Below are 23,753 nucleotides of genomic sequence, written 5' to 3'. Positions count from 1 at the left end.
TTAGTCATATTTGTGTTTCTACTCCTGAACAATTCTGTTGTCTCCATATGACTTCCTCATGGTGATCCCCCAAAAGTATAATTTGAAAACCATTTAAAAGTATTATAAAAAAAAAAAATCCATTCCCATAAAGACTTGTGTTTGAAGACTATTGATTTAAATAGAATTCATTACCTTACATTTTGTTTTGTTTTGCTTGTAGCACCATTAACACATTATTTCATGAGAGGCTTTGGAAGATGTCTTTATTTTTTCCATACATGAATAAATACACAGAGATAGAGAGAGAGACAGAGAGAGGGAGAGAGAGCGGGTTATACGATGACACAAGGGAATGAAATACTAAATAATTACACTTCTTCACACCTTTCACAGCCTAGAGTCAGGCATTAACACTGAGACTGACTAAAAAAAATACATTAACATTAACTGGAATGCATGACGATGGGGAAAACTGGCAGAGGGGATTGGTTTGGGCTCGACTGCAGTCGGTGTCCCTCGTTAAACGTAACCTTTGACCTGTGTGCTTCCCCCAGCCCGGCGTGGGCTGCTCTCTCCGCTGCTGAAGGTAGGTGATGAAGGGATGCCAGGTGGGCTGGAGCCAGCGTATAGCAGAGATCCGCCAATGAGCAGCAAACCCGAGCCTCCCCAACCCAGGTAAAGCGCAGGGCCGAGTTCACGCTTGTGCGGCGCCGCTACATAAGGGTTGTAGAAATCCTTGATGATGGAGTGGGCCGTCCAGCACACGGGTACGAGGTAGAGGAACCCTGCTACGGCAAACAGTATACCGGAGATGCGAGCCAGCCGGGCCTCCAAGCTTGGCTGACCCACACACTTGGTGCACTTGATGCCCAGTACGCCAAGAGCCAGCGCCAGGAGGCAGATGATAATGGAGAGCACGGTGAGGCCACGTGCCGCCTGCATGTCGCTGGGTAGCGCCAGCATACTGTCGTACACCTTGCACTGGATCTCTCCAGTACTCTGCACGATGCAGTTCATCCACAGGCCTTCCCACGTGATCTGCGCCGTCACAATGTTGTTGCCGATGAAGGCCGTGACTCGCCACATGGGTAGCACGCACACCAGGAAGCCGCACACCCAGCCGATGAGGGACATGATCAATCCCAGGAGCTGCATGCCCGTCGTCGCCATGCTGACTTTCTGTCTGAGCCGGGTGTGATTTAGCGAATTTTACTTTTTATTTGGGTCCACGGAAAAAAACAAAAAACCTGCTTCGGGAAAGCTTCAACTGAGACTGAAGAAGCTTCTCAACATTAGCAAGAGACTTCGGTCCTGAATGCAGACCAAATGGGACCTACAAAAAAAAAATCACTTTCATCACTTGGTTTGTTTTATCCATCTCTCTCATACTGAACATCTTTTCAACACACATAGCACCATTTATCTTCACTCTTGAATACTGTTTATAATGATTAATAATCCTGCTATCTTGTATCACTCAGAGGTCGACCTTCTCCCTTTTGACGGAGGTCTCGAGGTTTTCTTCTGTGCTTCGTGTCACCTCTGGTTTGCTCATCAGGGATCTAAATCTACATCCTGATTTCTGTAAAGCTGCTTTATGACAGCGTTTATATTAAACATTTTAATCAAATTGAAATACACGTAAGCAAATGTAAAAAAAAAAATCTGTTCAGGTTTATAGCACAAAATTTATATAATATTTAAGCTACTAAAACAGAACATGTGCAAAGAAAATGAATTTCCGGTATGAAGAACAAACTTGGTGTTTGGAATCAAATCTTCTTACAGATAATCAGGCTAACAAAATAGTATACTGTAACTATAAGATATGAATATTTTAAAATCCACTAAATGTGTTTGTTTGTTTGTTTGTTTGTTAATGGGTGTAAATAATCCTTAAAGTGACCATAAAGACATAATGACATTTCCATAAACTGCTTTTCTGCTAATCAGATTACAAGATTCACTTCACAATATTCCCAAATAATATGAATATTATTGAATGGAAAGCATCCGACGCCAGTGTGTGGTACAAAGCCACACAGTGAATCTACATTAATATATTTCACAGAGAAGGAAAGATGGAAAGATGTCGCACGCATCATCGAAGTGACCCATCATAAATATTTAGAGGTCTGGTGTAAACAGTGAGCCGCTGCCGGATTCCAGCAGGCGTTTTAGAGAATGAATCCTTTTCACGATGATGGTGGGTGTCGAGCTACGCCTGGTAGGGCGAGTGGATTATCTCAGACATACATGAGGAGTCTGAGGAACACAAGGAGCTTTCATGGTTTTGTTCAGAGTGGGACAAGGAGAGTAGCGTCTGTTTGTGCCTCAATGTGTCCTCAATGTTCAAGATGGTTTTTTCCCACAAGAGCCACTCCTCAAGTCATGTACAATACTTTTGATCTCATATTACAGGAGAAAATAAAATACAGTATGAACACTAAGCCTACAGTGTAGCACTTCTCCTCAGGTTAATCCAGACTTAATCAAAATGAATAATTGATGATCTGAGCTTCCGCTTGGGTTTTGCGTTAGAAGAAAAGTGAGGTGTGTTACCTGAATCTTGCTCCTCCTCTCAACAGGTTGAGGTGATTCTGGTGCTCGGGATGGAGGTGATGGAGGTACGATGCGATCCGGAGAGGTACGGTGTGGTTCGAGCTGCACTGAAGACTGAACAGAACGAAGCAGAGAGAGAAAGAGAGAGAGAGAAAGCAGGAGAGTGAGAGAGAGGGGCTGCCCTCTGTGATGCCAGTGCGGGTCTGTGGGACAGTGGGCAGAAGCACGCGCTTGTGTGTGCGCGTTTGCTGCACTGTGTGTGTGTGTGTGTGTGTGTTCATGTGTCCCAGTGTGTGTCCCTCAGTGCCTGGTGGACCAACACAATGAGCTGCTGTTCTGTCGCCCTCGCGCTCCTGGACCCCCCCCTCAACCCCACCCCTCATTCTCCTCCATCCTCTTTTTCATCTCTCGCCTTCTCGGACTCCTTTTATTGCTCCTTTTCTTCTTTTTGCTTTCGATTTCTCTTCTTTTCTCTGTATAAACTTAAAGTCAAGGCTGTTAAAGCTCCTATAATGCTTATACCGAAAGATCAGCTTCTTTGGCATAATAATAATCCGCATTAATAAGGCTACTTAAGGGGCTACTTGAACACCTGGGGGGGGGGGGGGGGTCAACAAACACAGATTTTCAACAAACAAAAAATCTGAAAATCTGTGTCAACAAACACAGATTTTCATCCCAAAGTGTTTCGTTCTTCTCACATCAACAATCATTACATATTTATTACAGAGCGACATTTATACTTTTTATCCATTTATACTTCATGGTTTCGCTCGTGTTATAGCAGCTGTAAGCAGTCATTCCATCTCCAATCTATTTTATTCCTCACTTTTTCAAAAAAATTAGCATTCGACTAAAAATCAAAGTGCAAAGTGTGAATTTTTCTGTCTTGAAGATCAGAAACAGCTTCAACTCTGAATGTTTCAAAGCACTGGCACTGGAGACTCCTTCCATATGGTCAGTTACAATTATACCCCTTCTTTTATCCACATTCGCTTCTTTTGTTGTTGCTATAGATACAATAACATATTAGAAAGAGTACATTCATCTAAATGTTGATCTAAATTGATGTTCATCTAAATTGAAATACAGCTTGTACTATTATAGAAAATGAATCAAATCCTTCCGACCAATCAGAATCGAGATCTGTGCATAGTGAGTGAGCAAGAGCGTGTGGTTCTGTTTAAACATCGTATCTGTGGACTTATCTAGAAAAAGAACAGTAACATCAATCAAAGTGTATTTACAGTAGCAATATATTTAAATAATTCTATGTATTTGTCTTATAATTCTAATCAAATAAATTAGTTTTGTCTTTTATTTCAGCCAGAGGTTTTTTCGATCTCATCAACGGTAATCTTGTGAACACGATAAACAAGGTCAGATGGTGCAGCAGCTGTTGGTGATGATGAGCGGGGCAGCGTTTTTGCCTCCATGCAGTCGTCCGGGGTTAAAAATTGAATGGAGTCTTTCATTAAACTTGTCTGTAAACGTGTAGATATGAATCCCTGAATCAGGACAGAAGAAGGACACACGTCCCATCTCGTAGTCCAGATAAATGGCTACTTTTCTTGGTTTGGAGGTAAGGGACAGACTGGTCGGTGGCAGTGTGTTGGCCATGTACTGATTTCCACTCCTCAGGCTGAGGGTCCAGAAACCATTTGATGGACTTACGGTAAATTTCCCTTTTCTGTTAACAGAGTTCCTAGCCACGCCGAGGTCCCAGTCCGTCTTGTCTCCTACTTCCACTTCCCAGTAGTGTCTACCTGAGATAAAAGCTTCCTTAGACATCACATTTGTGACTCGGTCGAATCTTTTGGGATTTTCTGAAACCTCCTGCTGCTTGCTGGTGTGTCTGACCTGCTTCCTGTCATCTGAGAGGGAGAGGCTGGCGTGAGCTGTGCGAGAGTTCAGTGTGAGCTCCACTGTAAGAAAGAGACACCATCAGCTCTCCAGCACGTCCACCACACAAACACTTTAATTATTGGTGATGATTATCAGACACAAACATACCTGTGTATATCTGCAGCTTGTTCAGCTCTGTGAAATCAAACACAGTACATTCAGGTCATTTTCAACCCATAGTCCAATATTCCTGTTTTTATTTTTCCTTTTTAATCACACAGGATATAAATTCAGGTCTAAATACAGGACTGTAAATGGGTGACAGACATATTCATATTAAAACACTTTGTGTCGGGTGATTAATATATTTATCGGAAATATAACATGAAAAAAATGCAAGGTTTAAAATATGCATTTAAAAATATACTTTTTATATTTATTTAATAAAATTAATTATTAATTTATTTTTGCTTATTCTAAATTTTGTTTTATTTATTGATTGATTGATTGATTGATTGATTGATTGATTAACAGCATCCTGCTTAAGAATTTTCACAATAAATGAAACTTTTTTTATAGAATTTTTAAAAAATTAAAATAGTTTTTTTGCTATTTAAAAATCCTGTGTATAACACCTACAGTAGTCTTTTTTTCATGTGCTCCTTATATTTTATGTAATTAACACAACTTTTACCCATTTTTATGTCTGCCATTATTAATTTCACTCCCCTGAAAGTTCTTTATTGTTATCTTTAATTAATGCCCCAGTCCTAGATTATTAGATTATTTGTACATAATATGTATAATTAATTTTATAATACAATTCACTTTTTTTGATAAAAGGAAAAGTGTGAAAGCAGACTGACACACTTCATATTCATACTAAGGGTTCACGGTGTGTAAAACCACACTGTGCACACACACACACACACACACCTGCTTTAGAGAGTTTGTTAGCCTCGGTCCTGACGGTGTTGACAAAATCGCTCACGGCTTTCCTGGTGAATCCCACACACGGCTCGGTCTCTAAAGTGACCTTTGACCAGTCCTTCATCTCTCTGGGTAAATGAATGAAACTCTACAAATAAGAGAACAATAATTTATGCCCTATTATGTAGTAATGAATTTCCCATTCTCTGGAACTTTGCACAAAATAGCTAGAAATTGCATATAATCAAATGGCTGGCTATTTTAAAGAAGCAGGCTCTTTTTTGTTCTAGATTTCTAGAGCCCTCAGCTACCTGCAACAAAACCTTTATTTGCAGTTAAAACAAACTCTCTGTTCTGCTGGAGGTGGAGTTTTGTGAGGCAGAAAAATATGGGTGTTTTGACAGCTTCTGTCATTTCTTTCTGGAAAAGTGCTAGGTGCTGGTTGCTGGTTGGTAGCTGATTCATTAATATGCTGGTTGTGTTTAATGTAGTTTAGAGGCATAAAATACAAAAAATGAGCTTGAAACAATGCTTGACATCTCATTCGTCACTTTGCAGAGACATTTTCAAACACTGGATATTTTTCGACTTTGGATTCATGTAAGCAACTCAGGATGGTTCCTGGGGCTGCTTTCCATAGGAAAATATAAAATGCTCACCAACATCAACAAAAAATACCCTAAACAACCATCTATTCTGAATGAAAAACAAACACCTGTATATATCCAGATTCACTGTGGGTTAATATCCCGAATTTCAGTTTTTGTAAAGTGTCTTAGGTGCCTTGAAATGATTTAATTATATAGATCTGTAAACATTTTAACATTTTAGTTTCACCAACACTTTTCAGGATTTATTAGGCTTTAAATCCGGTTCTCCAGTCAGTACTAGAAGGTGAATCTGGTCAAGAAACTGATTGTGGTGTCTTCTAAATCTGGGTTACTTTCTGTAACATGGGTCTGTGTAATATTTCCTAATAAACACTTTGGCCTTCTTTCACAGTGGAGGCTCGAGTGGTTAAGGCTCTGGGTCATTGCCCAGAAGGTCAGGGTTCAAGCCCCAGCACCGCCAAGCTGTCACCGTTGAGCATGGCCCCCAACCCACCCTGCTCCAGGGACGCTGCATCCTGGCTGACCCTGCGCTCTGATCCCAACCCCCAAGGATGGGATATGCGAAGAAAGAATTTCACTGTGCAGTAATGTATATGTGACAAATTTCCAGAATTTTCCATAATCTCAAGGTTTTCTGTCCTGGAGAATATGACTTGTTGAGATCAAATCATATTAGAAGCAGAGATACACTGCCGTAGCATTTAGATGTTGTAGATGACGTTGAATATGTTGGTGTTAACATGGGAATAAATGACTTTGTGTTGGCTGTGGGGAAGAGTATCACTGAATCAGAGCTACAGCACCATCTGCTGCTAGATAGAAGTGTGTAAAATGTTTTAGTGTGACGAACACAATTGGGATTTGCACAGACATAAAAAAATCATCACATAATTGTACATACAAATATATAAAATGACAAAATCATAAAAGCTTTTACAAACAATACAGTTTTCACTAAATAAAACCAAAATGGATGCCTGTCATTAATAAGAGACAAGATGTGAATTGTGGAAGTAAACTGAACTGTAAAGTGAACTGGGATAAATAAAAGCATATTCATTCATTCATTCATTCATTCATTCATTCATTCATTCATTCTTTCCTTCATTCCTTCATGCATTCATTCATATTCAACTAAATATTCTTATACAACATTTTTGTATTAAAATATATTAAACAATATGACCATCATCAGCCAATCAGAACACCTCTAACACCGTTAGGACCCTATGATTGCTGTTTGTGGCTAAATTTCATCTTATGACCATCCATGATGTACATAAACAGAACTCACCTTTCTAAGAAACTCCTTGCTATCCAGAAGATCCTCTGGTGTTGTCTGTCCACTTTTCAGCTCAGCGATCTCTTTCTCCAGCTCCTTCTGGAGTTGCTCCACTCGTTTCTCAGCCTCTTGCTGTTTCTCCTCCACCTCGGCCACCACTGCTTTGTGGGCCGCCTCCACCGAGCTGAGGAGGGCAGAGAACACCCTGTGACTCTCCTGTACCTCCCGCAGACACGAGCTCTGATCAGGGGAACACATTCAGAGACATTGTAATGTCTTTCGTGGCTTATAATGTCAGCTTCGCCACACATTCCACCAATCTCTCTATAATATCTTTTCAGTTACTCACACTACATGAGTGTAGTCTATTTAGAGTCAACCTCTGTGTGCTACATTAGTGATTCATTTTTTCAAGCTGTCTGAAAGCTGTCTGGCCAAACCCTAAATTATGCCAAATGGCATAATTATGGCTGACAAAATAGCTTTTGTATGTGGAGAAAGTTTACAGATCAAATGCGAGTTTTAATCCTAACAACGATGAAAAAAGCAATAATGAATCATAAGCAGAAGCTTGAAACGAGGCAGTAGACTGACGGAATGAATCCATATCAGTAAATCTGGACTTTTTTTTTACCTTCAAGCTTCTATTCACATGCACCTGCATGACAGTAAACCAGCTTCTGGTGTGATCCCAAGTCCGATTCACACACCTAATAGTCGGAAATCTGTATTTTCTTTCTGTTTACATATGATCTATCCTGGAGATATTTGCTAATAATATGTAGGCTCACTGGTGATAATGAGATGTTTTGAGGTTGCTGGAAAAAAAGGTAATGCTTGTGGTGGGGAGATGGTATTGGGACTGGTTGTTCCAACAAACTGGGCAAGCTGGTGAGGAAGGCTAGCATCCTCTCTATTCCGACCCTAAGCGTAACCCTAGGAACATGTTCAGCCACAGATTTATTCAGCCAATGTGCTTTAAAATGTCTTAGGGATTCTTTTGTGTCTTCGCTCCTCAGATTTCACAATGCAGTGGTACCCAGTACCTCCTACTCCACTGACTGATTCTAACACACACACACATTCCCCAGATACTGTATACGTATTATATAAATACCAAGGATAATGCACATGTACATATACAAACTGATTTATTTTAGTCTCGATCATTTTCTTACTCCTCTTACTTACTGCAGTATAAACTACAATTTCCCCTACAGGAGATTAATAAAGACACATCTAATCTCATCTTACAGACTCACCTTCAGCAGTTTAAGAGACTGCTTGAGTTTATCCATTTTCTGAATCCTCTCTTCGATCATGTGCTCCAGCTCTGTGTCAGTTTTCTCTATCTGCACAAACATCAGGCCGTAAAACCACCGTTTAGTTCATATAGTCAACAATCAAGTTATCAACCACCACTTTAGGACTTTTCCCCAAAATGCTACCTACAGTTTCATTTAAAAGTCCGCCCACACTGAAAGATTTCGCTTTTCCACCTTTCTGTGATTTCCTGTAATGCTCTGTAACATCTGCCAGGATACGATTCACGCTGAGGTGAGGTTTGGAGTTGAAGATCTTTCTGCAGAAAGGACATTTGCCCGAACTGGTGCGGCTCCAGTATTTGCGCAGACAGTCTTTACAGAAGCTGTGACCACATGGTGTTGTGACCGGCCTGCTGAAGATTTCCTCACACAGCGAGCACAGGAAGTGCTTCTCCGATAGAAGACTAAAGGTCGAAGCCATTCCCTGGGAAAATACTTATATTCTTAGACCAAATCATGTCAGGTTTAAGCACCGTACCATTACTATAGACCTGTGCAGTGGGTCTAATCAAGTTTTTAGATTGCATGCAGATGCAGGATATGAAGACATGTATGAAAAGAGCAATGTACGCAACTACAGTTTTATCCAAATGATGTCAGGAAGTGTGTTAGAGGAAAATCAGTTATCCACCATGATGTTAAAAAGTGTTTTATTCCTCTTACAACACAGCGATTTTTCTTTTATTAACCATCACTTTGTAAAGTAATATTAAAATGATGTGGAATGTCTTTGGAATGTTGTGGAATGTCTTTGGAATGTTGTGGAATGTCTTTGGCGCAAGCTGTAAAAACTTGTTTAGTCATCAAACTCTTTCTTTTTTATCTTGAAACCAAAAACACAGAAACCACAAAGTGTAAATTTCAGCTCGTCTGTCCCCAACACTTTATTTTGTCCTAAACAGCACCGACACTGGAAACTTTTTCAGGCGTTGTGGCGAACAATACAGTTAACACACACCACAATACGAGGAACTACACCACACTGTACACAATAACTACATTAGCAAGATAAAGAAGTGGGAATGGGACTTCAAAATAATATTTATTTAAGAAAATATGATAACTAAAGGCTATCCTTTGTATTAGTATTGTAATGTCTGTCTCTGTTATCACTCCTACAGCTAGGTCAACAAACTGGGTGTGTGCCAAACACTATCCAGGGCTATAGAAGTTTCAAGATAATGTTTACGTTTGAAAACCTACAGAACTTCCTTGTACCGAAACCCGAAAAACGCAAAGGCTACAAAATGAGATCACTGCGAGAAATATGCAGATTTATTGTCACACTACAGATTTTTTCACCTGCTCAAAAACCGATGAATCATTGCTCATACCCCCTTACATAGTAAATGCTTTGTGCTGTAGATATTTGCTTTTATTATCTATGCGACCAGACAGGAGGCATGCAAAAGAACAGGTTGAACCAGAAACTCTCATTGTCATAGAAACCAATCAGCGTTGAAGTAGAAATTCAGACTCTAAAGCCACTCTCAAAGCCAAATCCATGGTTTCATTTATAGGTTCGAAATCATTCAAATCATTAAAGGATTATTATTAAATCTTAGGAGTTAGATAGTTAAGGTCATATCTCTCACTAAAACATGGGGACTTTCGACAATAAATAAAGAGCACAAACATGTTACATACATTCTGCCTTCCTGTATTGAATTATATGTGTGTGTGTGTGTGTGTGTGTGTGTAAGGAAAATATGTAGTGATAATGGCCTGGTTTATCTTACCTGGATGTTTGGGTGTGTGTTGAATCACGTCTCCTTCTTTGCTCTTCTCACAACAGTTACTACTAAAAGTGAGTTACAACACTGTGATCTACAGGTGTGTTTATGACAAGGGGAGGGACACATACAGTGACACGCACAGGTACGCCTACAGGGACGGCCCATTTCCTGTCATTGTGTTTAGATAAAGAGCCATGAACATGAAGTGACCAAAAAGAGCCTCTACACCAAAGAATATTGTATATATATTTTTTACTGAACAAAACAGAATAAAGAGAATAAATTAAAATTTCAAGTATACATTTGTGTGCACAATTTAATGTGCTTTATTTTGATATGTCCTCGTTTCCATAGTAACAGCTCATTTGTACAGTAACAGCTCATTCACCGCAGCTGGTGTCACAGGTTAAAAAATGTTTGAAATATAACTTAATATATTATATATTAGCTTCAGGAGCATTAATAACATTAAGTCATAACAGGAACTAAATGTAATATATAATATATATATATATATGTAGGTACATTGCACTGACCTCCGACTTTCACAATTATATACTGATTTTCATCTTCTGAAATTCCAGCTTGATACAATCCCATACTCTGCAACCATCTTGTCCATATTGTCAAACAATTCTTTTGTCATGTTACTCTTCCATTGACAATAGACTACCTTTGATAATATTTGACAAGAATCTCCCTAGAGTCATTATTCTTCAATACTTTGTCCTCTAACAATTGCCTCCAGTGCTCCTTCACCTGGTATAAAACACTGTGCTGTTGAAAATACCTTCTCCGACGTACTGCACAAGTCGGTTGAACAGACTGCATGTGTTTTGTGGCACATGTTCTAACATGTTTAGCATAAACAGGGTGCCATGTGGCTCTAGACAGGAGAAACACACATCGACTTGTTCTAAGATTGCAGTTGCCAAGATCAGGGCATTGACCAGAGCCACATTTCTCTCGAAGACACTTCCAGAAGTTTCAGTAGTCAGTATAGTGTGAGGATCAGCGCCGGTAAAGACCGCACTCTGCAGGATCGACTCTATGAGAGAGACCTGCTGATGACCACAGCTTCCAATCCTCAAGGCTTTACTTTCAGTACTCACTGGAGAACAGGTTTTAATACACAATGTTAATTGAAAAAGCTTTTTATTTTATTATTAATTAATAATTATAGTGAATTTACTTTAATTTTGGAAAACATAGAAAGTTAACTCACAGAAAGGAGGTTGCGTGATGCTGTTTTTACGCTGTGTGGTATTCTGACCTATAGAAAAACATGGGCTTTTACTTAAAATTATTATTATACAACATTGAACACCAAAGACAAGAAAAATTAATTGTCCCTTACCCATATCTGACTCCATCTTTTCCATCTATTTCATTTAGATCAGAAGATTCTGGATGCACTTAGGTAAATGTAACATTTACTGTAATGGTACTGTAATTAACATTTAATGTAATGGTTCAGTCACCTTTAAATAAAAGAGTTTATTAATAGTACATTTTATAATCTATTCATTTTACAATCTATTGTTCTAAATTCTTGAGTCTTCTTGGTGGCTGAGTGGCAGGATCCCTTGCGCTCATAGCTGCGGCCAGGGTTCAATTCCTGGGCAGGGCGCTAACCCAGCCACTGAAGAGTTAACTCACAGTGCCGCTCCCAAACCTGGATTAAATGGGAGGGTTGTGTAAGGAAGGTCATCCGGTGTAAAACCTGTGCCAAATTGATCCACTGTGGTGACACCGAACAGACAGCAGCCGAAAGAACAACAACAACATTGTTCTAAATTCTTATGTTGGAAATGGATTGGATGCAGTGCAGTTTCCATCTGCTCAGTTCATTGCCCCTCAAACTACCTGTTTATTACCATTAATTGTTTTTTTTTTTTGTTTTTTTACAATGTTTTATATAGAAATGTTCTTTGCATATGCTCTAATATATATATTAGATATATATATATATATATATATATATATATATATATATATATATATATATTAAAAAGTCATTAAATAATGCAATTTAATTTAATAATCCAGTTTATCTATAAGAAAAACAGATTTTGACTAGGTATTGAAGATCATCTGCAACCTCAATGTTATATTATTAGTAGAAACAGTTTTTTTTGTAGTAAGTCTGGTACTTTTGTCACTTTTCAAATATGGTACTTTTCATATAACCTTCTTAAATAAATAAATAAATAAATAAATAAATAAAGCTGAGACATAAACTCTCATTTAAATTCATTTTAGGTTTGAAACAAAACATTACAACAGCAATAATGTGCCACTTGTACAAATGAAACACCATCCAGATGTGTACAATAATAAAATAATAATTAATTTAACCTAATTAAATAATAATTTCTAGAGGAGTGGAAGAATCGTAAATGTATTCATCTGATTAATCATCCAGATGTTTACAATAATGCAATAAGTGGAAGAATCCTAAATGGATGCATCTGATTTCTCACTTTTACTTCATCATGAAACTCTATATTATCTCAGTGGCTGTGCTTGCAGGCTCATTAAAGACTGATTACCTACGATGGCATTGTTGTCGTTGTTGCTCTTGTACTTAATCGCTTTCACCTGTTGAAATGTTTTACCACTGCTCGTCTTTACCCTTGTGAAAGTCCATGCGCGTTCACGTCTGTTTTCGAACCCGTCAATGTTTCTTGACTCGTGTGGCTCTGCAAATCTCTCACCAGTAAGAAATCTATAGCCTTACCTGGCTGTCTCTCCTGCGTGTTGCGACTGATCAGGAAATAAGCTATGATCATTGACATTTACCATTTAGAGAATGAGAACCAGAGGCACGCCTGCAAATTGGTCGATTGTCTCCTACGTCATTTGACGTCCTAAAAAACCCCAAGCCATTCATAACTGTCTATAAGGCATTTAACAGGTTAGACCAGGCGTACTGTAAACTGTGTGAACATTCTTGGTATATGCAGTAGATATACAGACACAGAAACAAATATACAAACAAGCAATGAGGAAAAAGGAGGGAAAAGGTTCTAATAATAGATAGAAGATAGAAGGGAGGGGTTACAGTTTTCTTTAACACGGTCATGATGTCGAAATACAGATAGCAGACTCAGCATTTTTTTGTGTGCATGTAATTTAAAGAAGACAAAAAAATTACATTCTACAGGTGTAGTTTTGAAGATTTGTCATTGATGAATAAAAAAAATCGCCCAGTACATTTATATAAGAAAATCAAGCTTGCTTTAATAATGGCGTGTTAAAAGTAATATGATTGAGACTGAAGGGAAGAGGAGGTATGTCAGGAGCTAAAGTTTCAAGTAAATAAATGCTCAGTTGATTTTAATATTATTGGTAGAAAAAGAACAGCTGTTGTAATAATCAATGATGCATTTGATGGATATTATTAAGTGCATTGTAGTTATTTTGTTTTGGTTGCTATAGAGAATTTAAGGTAGTTACTCCTAATTTTTTTTAAATGTCTGATTCAGGGAAGATCTGCCTTATTGTTCGTAAAGGATGGAAACAGTAGTGTGGCAAGGTGATATTTTAGGAATTTGTTTGTAATTTTTCCTATTTAAAGTCAGTCAGGTTGAAAAAAGGGAGGATAGAGATAATTGGAATTAGAATTGAATGTTTAAGAAATGTATCATGGAAAACATTATATATTTGTTTGTTTTCTTGTTAATCCTTCCCTGATGACATTTGCTGCGTCACTGATATTCTGTATTTATACATTTGCACATTAAAAAAAAATAAAAACCCTAAGGAATGATCTGCATCCGCCTTCTGACCTGTCTAGTGACCAACACCACTGAAGTCAGATCAGATCCAGATCCATGCTCATGCATATCCACTGATTCATCAAGATCGTTTGCATATCAAGTACAAATGAGGTTAAATGATTTTATATATTTCTGAAGAAACCCTAATAAATAAAATAAGGCATGTGTTACACCCTACAACCACTAGGTGGCAGTAATTACACGTCAGCTGCCTAATACCAGGCTCGGAGAAAATGGCCGCTTCTCAAAACACACCAGATCGTCTATTTAGGCACCCTCATACAGGTTCACTACACTGCCTACTAAGATTTATTTATAAAGTGAATATCATATAGTTTATATCTCTCACTAAAACATGGAGACTATCAACAATAAATAAAGAGAACAAAATCGTTGCATACATTCTGCCTTCCTGTGTTAAATTGTCTCTGTGTGTGTGTGTGTGTGTGTAAGGACAATATATAGTGATAATGAACTGGTTTAATCTTACCTGGATATCTGGGTGTGTGTTGAATCACGTCTCCTTCTCTGCTTCTCTACTAGTGAGTTACAACACTGATCTACAGGTGTGTTTATGTTAAGGGGAGGGACACATACAGGGACACACACAGGTACGCCTACAGGGACGGCCCATTTCCTGTCATTCTGTGTAGATAAAGCTGAGGAGCCGACATGAAGTGACAAAAAGTATACCAAAAAGTATAAAAAAAAAACTTTGTATTTTTATTTAACAAAACAGAATAAAGGAAATCATTTCACATTAACATTTGTTTGCACAGCTCATTCACAACAAAGAGAAAAAAGAAGCTGTTTATAGCTTTAATAACATCAGTAATAACAGGAACGAACTGCAGTTCACAACATTCAATATAATAATCATTTATCAAACATTTCTGTGGCATAAGAAAAAACACAAATCTCATTCAAAGAATCAAAAAGAATAAAAGTAAAAGAGAATAAAATAAGCTTAAAATATACATAATATACAAAATACTGGAATAGATTTTAAATAAAATTATACTAAAAATAGAATTAACTAAACAGTTGGGAAACAGAAGAAAGTATAAAGAAGAAAGAAAAGAAAATCAGTTTTGGGCCACTTTTACCTGCTATGTGAATGCAGACTTATATTGCCCATATATTATTTATTAGTGCAAAAGAAGGAAATTGTTAGTTTCAAATGAACTCAATTTGCATCTAATGCCTCAAACACAGCTACTGATGGATTAGCCACTGCAGAACATACTGCTCCAAATACTGAAGTCTCAGAATGAATCATATACACTCATAATGTCTATCTGCAGTCTGCACCTCTGCCCTTTCCTTTTTCTATAAATAGATGGTTTCTTTATAACGGTTCATTTCTTTTTGCACATCTCATGGAGAATACTTGTTGTCCAGTTCCTCCAATATTTTAGTGACCTCCGTCTTTCTCAGATTTTCCAAAATTATATACTGATTTTCACCTTCTGAAATTCCAGATTTGAAAAAAAAAATCCCATACTCTGCAACCATCACAATTCTTTTGGCTTGCTGCTATCTTTCTTTCATCGAAGGAGAAAAATAGGACACCTCTGATGACAATTGACAAGAAGCTGTTAAAGACTGCACTCCTGATGGCCACAGCTTCCAATCCTGGAGAAAAATGCTTTTCATTAGTATTATTTTTAATATAGAATTATAATGAATTAACTTTCATTTTGGCAACATAGAAAGTTAACTCACTGAAAAGAGGTGCTTCATTCATGCTGTTTCTACGCCGTTTAGTGTTCTGACCTAGAAAAACACTGACTTTCACTTTAAATGATTATTATACAAGATTATATACCAAAGACAAAACATGTTGCTTACCCATGTTACTCAGATCACAAGGTTCTGGATGCATTTAGAAAAGTGTAACTGTGGTTCAGTCCATCAGACTTCCTCGATCACCTTTAGATAAAGAGATTATTAATAGAACTAGTGGAGTCTTTTCATCTGGTCAGTTCTTTATCCCCCTCATGCCTCCTGATTATTACTGTTTACTGCTTTGTACTGGATGTTTTATGCAGAAATGTTTAATTTTTTTTTAATTCATTTATTTGTTTTTATTGCCATGCCAGTGTCTATGGCTATTTTACATGGCAATTAACATTCTCTCTCTCTCTCTCTCTCTCGTAGTCTCGTTTTTTTCGTGATGGCAGGACAGGGCTTCTAATACTGGTAGGCGGTAGGTTTGACACAAAAGCAACTGTTCTCGGGCATGAAGTCTGCGACTTAAGACTACTTGCATGCTGCTTCCAACAAAACGTGGAACTGAAAATAATGCAGCAAAAAGCAAGCATGTATGGATATATGTGATTGTATGCTTTTTTGCAACATGGAACACAACTAATATTAAACAACGTTTAGAACGGAATGACAGTGAGGCTTAAATAAGGTGACTAATTACACTAAATACAAAAAAGGTGAGCATTAGGTGGCGTCACATCCAGACAGGGCAGAGAGAAGGACTAAACTACATGCCACTTTTGCCTGCTTGTAAACTAAGAGAGGGGATTGCATCTTGAAGTTTCTTAATTCTAGGTCTTATAATGTTAGAGAAAGCACCTTAAACTTTGTGATGATTACATGGTTCCATTTCTGCATGCAGGCAATAAAACAGAACGATGGGAATATAATAAAATAAAGTCTGAAGAAATAAATCTTGCTGTAATAGATGAGATTTAAATGTATAGATCACAATAAATATTATGAAATGGTCGAAACAAAAAAATACAATAAAATAATCAAAAGTTACTGAATGAAAGGAATAAACACACAAGCAGGAGAGAAAATCTGTCCTTACCTTTCTCTTTCTCTCTCACTCTCTCTCTCAGTTTGACTCAAAATCAACCGTTCTTCGTGCTGCTATAGTGGTGACAAAATGTGGAACTGAAAAAAAGAATATCAGTGACTGTATGCTTTTTTTTTGTGCAAAATAAGCTAGGTTATAAAGTGACATGATATATAAACATAGCACAAAGCTAAAAGGATGGAAATACATGGAAGTGATGCACTGTACTGTGGCATAACAAAAACGCATGGAACGCAACTATTATTAAACACGGGGCGGACCAATAAGCGGGGTTAGCAGCCGCTTAGGGCCCCGGGCAATTAGGAGGCCCCGACCAATACCAAGAAGCCTATATAATCATATAGTACTTATTACTTTTCTATCATATATTGTATGGTCTGTCTATAACCATTAAGATGTTAACGTTATTATTACATGTTTTCAAATGCGAGGCCCCCCATGATTCATGAATAGTGGAACGTTCCTATCGTACTGCACATGCGCAAGGTGTGAGCGGTTCAAAGACGCTGTCAGATGAGAGTAGAGCAGAGGAAGACTTAGAGCGCGCAAGAGTGAGAGTTTTATACATTTGGAACAAATTTAGAAATAAACAATGAAACGCAAGTGGAGCTGGAAAAAAGAGGAGAAAAGAGGATATAAAAAAGAATGTGGCTAAACTCCCGAAACATAACTCTCTGTCTCTCACACACCCTCACTCTCTCTCTCTCTCTCTCTCTCACCTGTGTGGACACACACACACTCACTCACTCTCTCTCTCTCTCTCTCTCTCTCTCTCTCTCACCTGTGTGGACACACACACACTCACTCACTCACTCTCTCTCTCTCTCTCTCTCTCTCTCTCTCTCACCTGTGTGGACACACACTCACTCACTCACTCTCTCTCTCTCTCTCTCTCTCTCTCTCTCTCACCTGTGTGGACACACACACTCACTCTCTCTCTCTCTCTCTCTCTCTCTCTCTCTCTCTCACCTGTGTGGACACACACACACTCACTCACTCTCTCTCTCTCTCACCTGTGTGGACACACACACTCACTCACTCTCTCTCTCTCTCTCTCTCTCACCTGTGTGGACACACACCCACACTCACTCACTCTCTCTCTCTCTCACCTGTGTGGACACACACCCACACTCACTCACTCTCTCTCTCTCTCTCTCTCTCTCTCTCTCTCTCACCTGTGTGGACACACACCCACACTCACTCACTCTCTCTCTCTCTCTCTCTCTCTCACCTGTGTGGACACACACACACTCTCTCTCTCTCTCTCTCTCTCTCTCTCTCACCTGTGTGGACACACACCCACACTCACTCACTCTCTCTCTCTCTCTCACCTGTGTGGACACACACCCACACTCACTCACTCTCTCTCTCTCTCTCTCTCTCTCTCTCACCTGTGTGGACACACACCCACACTCACTCTCTCTCTCTCTCTCTCTCTCTCTGTCACCTGTGTGGACACACACCCACACTCACTCACTCTCTCTCTCTCTCTCTCTCTCTCTCTCTCACCTGCGTGGACACACACACACACTCACTCACTCACTCACTCACTCACTCTCTCTCTCTCTCTCTCTCTCACCTGTGTGGACACACACACTCACTCTCTCTCTCTCTCTCACCTGTGTGGACACACACACTCACTCACTCTCTCTCTCTCTCTCTCTCTCACCTGTGTGGACACACACCCACACTCACTCACTCACTCTCTCTCTCTCTCACCTGTGTGGACACACACACTCACTCACTCTCTCTCTCTCTCTCTCTCTCTCTCTCTCTCTCTCTCTCACCTGTGTGGACACACACACTCACTCACTCTCTCTCTCTCTCACCTGTGTGGACACACACACACTCACTCACTCACTCACTCTCTCTCTCTCACCTGTGTGGACACACACCCACACTCACTCACTCACTCACTCTCTCTCTCTCACCTGTGTGGACACACACCCACACTCACTCACTCTCTCTCTCTCTCTCTCTCTCTCTCTCACCTGTGTGGACACACACCCACACTCACTCACTCACTCTCTCTCTCTCTCTCTCTCTCTCACACCTGTGTGGACACACACCCACACTCACTCACTCTCTCTCTCTCTCTCTCTCTCTCACCTGTGTGGACACACACTCACTCACTCACTCACTCTCTCTCTCTCTCTCTCTCTCTCTCTCACCTGTGTGGACACACACCCACACTCACTCACTCACTCTCTCTCTCTCTCTCTCTCTCTCTCACCTGTGTGGACACACACCCACACTCACTCACTCACTCACTCACTCTCTCTCTCTCTCTCTCTCTCTCTCACCTGTGTGGACACACACCCACACTCACTCACTCACTCACTCACTCTCTCTCTCTCTCTCACCTGTGTGGACACACACCCACACTCACTCACTCACTCACTCACTCTCTCTCTCTCTCTCTCTCTCACCTGTGTGGACCCCCACCCACACTCACTCACTCGCTCTCTCTCTCTCTCACCTGTGTGGACACACACCCACACTCACTCACTCACTCACTCTCTCTCTCTCTCTCTCTCTCTCACCTGTGTGGACACACACCCACACTCACTCACTCACTCTCTCTCTCTCTCTCTCTCTCTCTCTCTCTCTCACCTGTGTGGACACACACCCACACTCACTCACTCACTCACTCACTCACTCTCTCTCTCTCTCACCTGTGTGGACACACACACACCCACACTCACTCTCTCTCTCTCTCTCTCTCACCTGTGTGGACACACACACACCCACACTCACTCACTCACTCTCTCTCTCTCTCACCTGTGTGGACACACCCACACTCACTCACTCTCTCTCTCTCTCTCTCTCTCTCTCTCTCTCTCTCACACCTGTGTGGACACACACCCACACTCACTCACTCTCTCTCTCTCTCTCTCTCACCTGTGTGGACACACACTCACTCACTCACTCACTCACTCACTCTCTCTCTCTCACTCACCTGTGTGGACACACACACACCCACCCACACTCACTCACTCTCTCTCTCTCTGCGCATGCGCGGCGGAGAGGCGAGTGTGGCGTGTGGAGCGCGTGAGAGCGGTTGGCGTTTTGCCAATTTTTCGGCACTAAAGTGCAATTCTTTTCCGTTTAAAATCTCGGAATATTAATATACTTATTGTGTGAGTGTGAGCGAGTGTGTGCGCGTGTGTGTGCGCGCGTGTGTGTGTGCAGGTGTGTGTGTGCAGGTGTGTGTGAGTAGCGTGTCGGTGAAGCGTGGTTATGGCGGATCCGACCGCGAGGTTGTGTGAGAGTTTGACTCGCCGGCACGGTGTCCGTGTTGTGTGTCCGGTGAGTGTTGAAGAATGTTGTTTAGCAGTCGGTAACGTGGTGGGGCATGAGAACATTGTCTCTGCCTCCAGAATGAACAGTGCCATTGTGGTGTTTCTGAATAATGTTGAGAAAGTAAGAAATCTGATTCAGAAAGGCATCATTGTTAATAATGAGCAAATACTGGTTTCTCCCCTCAGTTCCCCAGCTAAGAAAGTCTTGTTGTCCAACGTCCCTCCTTTTATTTCAGATGAAGCTATCTGTAAAGAACTGTCTCGGTACGGGCGAATTGTCTCCCCCATTAAGAGAATCCCTCTTGGCTGTAAGTCCCCACTGGTTAAACACTTGGTTTCTTTTAGAAGAATGGTCTTCATGGTTTTTAAAGAAGGTGTGGAAGAGCTGAATGCCGTTTTTAAATTCAGAGTTGAAGGCTTTGACTACAATCTGTTTGTTTCTTCTGATACAGATATTAAGTGTTTTAAATGTGGAAAAACTGGTCATCTTGCTCGGGCCTGCCCTGAGAGGCAGAGTGACCCCGGTGTTTCTGAGCGACCGGGGCAGGACGCAGCTCAGTCGGCTGGGGTCGTTTCCCCTGCGGCTACAGTTCGGCCGGCTGCTGAGGGCCCCGGAGCTGCTGCTGCACCAGACCCGAAAGAGAGTGAGCCCCAAGCCCAGCCTGCAACCCAGAAGCCCACTGGAGCTGCAACAGCCCCGGAAAAGCCATGCACGGCCGAACCGGCCGCGGAAGAGCCATGCTCAGCTCAACCGGACCGAGAGAAGCCGTGCTCCACTGAGAAGAGCTCAGTGGGTTCTGGAGCAGTGCTGGAGCTGCCTGCGCTAGCAGAGGCAGGCACGGAGGTGCAGAGCGAATGCCCGGAAACACCGGACACTACACCAGTGCAGGGGGACGGGGGAGACGTGGATATGGTGGATGAGCCCGTCTTTAAAGTGCCGAATAAAAGGAAAAAGCAAGGTAAGGGACGGGGAAAAAAGCAGGCAAAAAAGGACACAGATGGGGGAACGAGAATCAGACAGTGATGACTGCATGTCAGACTCTGTTTTAATGTTCGATTCTCAGGAGGAACAGGTTAATGTTGTGTACAGCGCTGATGATATTAAAGAGTTTTTAAGGAACACCAAATAGCAGAAAAATGTAGCATTGGAAGAGTTTTTCCCAGACCGTAAGCAGTTTATTCACGACGTTAAGTTCTTCAGAAGAGAAGGTGCATTCATTGATGTTGAAATTTTCCGTCTGAAGAAACTGATCACAAGAGTGAATAAGGAAAACTCTGATGATGACTAATGTGGTGTTTTTTTATGGTAGAGTGGTTTTTACCCTCTGTTTAATTTTATTTATTTTATTTATTTTTATGAAAGGAGTTAATATTGTGAGTTTAAATATTAATGGGGCAAGAGAGCAAATCAAGAGAGCTAAACTGTATGAAGTTTTAAAGCAGAAGCACATTGACGTTGCCATGCTGCAGGAAACCCACAGCGATACCAGCAATGCTGCTGATTGGGTGAAGGAGTGGGATGGGTTGGTGATTTTAAGCCATAACACAACGCTCAGTGGTGGTGTTGCCTTGCTCTTTGCTCGCAGTTTTATTCCTTGTTCTTATTCAGTTGAAGAATTTTTAAATGGGAGGCTTTTAAAAGTGAAAACTTTTTATGAGAATGAGGTTTTAGTTTTTATTTGTGTGTACACTCCCACCAGTGCAGTGGAGAGGATGATGTTTTTAGATACTCTGAACAATGTCATTGCTGACTGCAACACTGCAGAAATTTTAATTCTGGGTGGTGATTTTAACTGTACTACAGATATTTTAGACCGAAACCACACAGAACCTCACATGGCTTCCCGTAAGCATCTGTGGGAGATGGTGGAGGCCCACGAGTTGAGCGACATATGGAGAACTTTTCATAAGAACAAGAGACAGTACACGTGGGCCCATGCCATAGATAACACACTCTCCCTGGCGAGATTAGATCGTTTTTATGGTTTTAAGCATCAGCTGACGTTTTTTACAAAGTGTTTTATTGTTCCAGTAGGTATCTCTGACCACAGTATGGTACAGTGTACTATTACTAAAGAGAAGGTTAAACCTAGGAGTGCCTACTGGCATTTTAACACTGCTCTTTTAGAAGATGCTAATTTTAGGGAGTCTTTTATTTTTTTATGGAATTGTTTTAAACATGAGAAGGCAGCTTTTAGTTCACTTCAGCTGTGGTGGGATGTGACAAAAGCACAAGTCAAAGAATTCTGTCAACAGTACACTCTCAATGTCACAAGAGACATTGTTAGATCTCTGAAAGCTCTGGAGATAGAAATAGTGGAGCTCCAGCGTTTGGAGGCCACTGGAAATCGAGGGCATATTGAAGCCCTCAAACGTAAAAAATCCAAAATGAACGACCTGTTAGACATTACAGCACAGGGGGCGCTGGTCCGCTCACGCTTTAAAAGCGCTGCTGAGATGGATGCTCCTTCAAAGTTCTTTTTCAGTTTAGAGCAGAAGAATGGACAGAAAAGATTTATACATGCTGTGCAAACAGAATCAGGGGATCTCTTATCTGAGCCCACTGAAATTCGCCAGCAGACAGTAAGCTTCTACTCGAAGCTGTACAGCAGTGAGTGGTCAGGGGCACAAGTAGTGGAGGACAGCTTCCTCATGAACCTGCCAAAGCTCTCTGAGCAAGCGGCGAGAGAGCTAGACAGGGAGCTGACGCTGGAGGAGGTTCATGAGGCTCTCCAGGGGATGGAGAATGGACGGGGGTCAGGTATAGACGGTCTCCCTGTCGAGTTCTACAAGGCATTCTGGGCCGTCATAGGGCAGGACGTGCTAGATGTCCTATGGGACAGCGTACGGAGAGGCGAACTCCCGTTGAGCTGCAGGAGGGCCATCCTGACCCTGCTACCGAAGAAGGGAGACCTGACCCACCTGAAAAACTGGCGCCCGGTCTCACTACTGTGACTGACTAAGGTAATGGAGCAGCTCATTCACCAGGACCAGACGTACTGTGTGCCTGATAGGTCCATATTCGATAATGTGTATCTAATTCGTGACATTTTGGACGTCTCCAGGCTATTGGGCTTAAAGACTGGTCTGATTTCTCTAGATCAGGAAAAGGCTTTTGACCGGGTTGAACATGAATATTTGTGGAAGGTGCTGGAAGCCTTCGGGTTCAACCCAGTTTTATAGCCATGATCAGGGTGTTGGACAGTAACATTGAGAGTGTACTGAAGGCTAACGGTGGTTTATGTGCTCCTTTTAGAGTGTACAGAGGGATCAGGCAGGGCTGTTCCCTCTCTGGAATGTTGTACTCTCTAGCTATTGAACCTCTTTTAAATAAGTTAAGAAGTAATCTCTCTGGTTTTAATATGCCACATGCTAATGCCTCAATATGTTTATCAGCTTATGCAGATGATCTGGTAGTAATGATAAACACACAAAATGATGTCAATGTTTTAACTGATATTTTAAATGACTTTCAAATTTTATCCTCCGCCAAGGTTAACTGGTCTAAAAGTGAAGCCATTTTAGTTGGGGAGTGGGAAGGTGGGCAACCGTCACTACCA

The 23,753-nt window shown here is 40.7% G+C and overlaps 2 protein-coding genes, 1 long non-coding RNA gene and 1 pseudogene across 4 annotated transcripts; all 4 read right to left on the bottom strand.

Moving 5' to 3' along the window:
* Positions 1 to 228: 228 nt before the first annotated feature.
* On the bottom strand, positions 229 to 1,152 carry cldnk (claudin k). Its single transcript, XM_058377944.1, has one exon. It carries the CDS (start codon positions 1,150 to 1,152, stop codon positions 502 to 504), a length of 651 nt encoding a protein of 216 aa, XP_058233927.1. The 3' UTR covers positions 229 to 501.
* A 2,765-nt stretch (positions 1,153 to 3,917) lies between these two features.
* btr02 (bloodthirsty-related gene family, member 2) lies at positions 3,918 to 10,377 on the bottom strand. Of its 2 annotated transcripts, XM_058377942.1 has the most exons (7): positions 10,277 to 10,377; positions 8,665 to 8,961; positions 8,475 to 8,564; positions 7,225 to 7,452; positions 5,326 to 5,467; positions 4,558 to 4,584; positions 3,918 to 4,469 (listed from the first exon to the last, which is right to left on the bottom strand). In XM_058377942.1, exons 2-7 carry the CDS (start codon positions 8,956 to 8,958, stop codon positions 3,925 to 3,927), a joined length of 1,326 nt encoding a protein of 441 aa, XP_058233925.1. In that variant the 5' UTR covers positions 8,959 to 8,961; positions 10,277 to 10,377; the 3' UTR covers positions 3,918 to 3,924. The 2 variants fall into 2 exon arrangements, with proteins under 2 accessions (XP_058233925.1, XP_058233926.1); XM_058377943.1 differs by lacking the exon at positions 10,277 to 10,377 and having other exon boundaries at positions 8,712 to 8,880.
* A 141-nt stretch (positions 10,378 to 10,518) lies between these two features.
* On the bottom strand, positions 10,519 to 12,216 carry LOC131345173 (uncharacterized; annotated as a pseudogene).
* A 2,564-nt stretch (positions 12,217 to 14,780) lies between these two features.
* LOC131345273 (uncharacterized) lies at positions 14,781 to 17,098 on the bottom strand. The gene is made up of 4 exons (XR_009203464.1): positions 16,883 to 17,098; positions 15,907 to 15,987; positions 15,781 to 15,831; positions 14,781 to 15,690 (listed from the first exon to the last, which is right to left on the bottom strand). It is a non-coding gene; the product is annotated as an uncharacterized LOC131345273 (long non-coding RNA).
* Between the last annotated feature and the right edge of the window lie 6,655 nt (positions 17,099 to 23,753).

Source organism: Hemibagrus wyckioides, linkage group LG24, assembly GCF_019097595.1.
Source record: "Hemibagrus wyckioides isolate EC202008001 linkage group LG24, SWU_Hwy_1.0, whole genome shotgun sequence".
NCBI classification, from domain to species: domain Eukaryota; kingdom Metazoa; phylum Chordata; class Actinopteri; order Siluriformes; family Bagridae; genus Hemibagrus; species Hemibagrus wyckioides.
Note: the sequence above shows the minus strand (reverse complement) of the source record. Positions and strands in the feature narration are given on the sequence as shown.

What these genes read in the sequence shown, in the direction of transcription:
- cldnk (XM_058377944.1), bottom strand. Translation starts at nt 1,152, where the DNA reads ATGGCGACGACGGGCATGCAGCTCCTGGGATTGATCATGTCCCTCATC.
- btr02 (XM_058377942.1), bottom strand. Translation starts at nt 8,958, where the DNA reads ATGGCTTCGACCTTTAGTCTTCTATCGGAGAAGCACTTCCTGTGCTCG. An exon ending in AGTCTCTTAAACTGCTGAAG is followed by an intron (nt 7,453 to 8,474) that starts GTGAGTCTGTAA and finishes TCCCCTGATCAG; the next exon opens with AGCTCGTGTCTGCGGGAGGT. An exon ending in GCAAGGAGTTTCTTAGAAAG is followed by an intron (nt 5,468 to 7,224) that starts GTGAGTTCTGTT and finishes TCTTATTTGTAG; the next exon opens with AGTTTCATTCATTTACCCAG.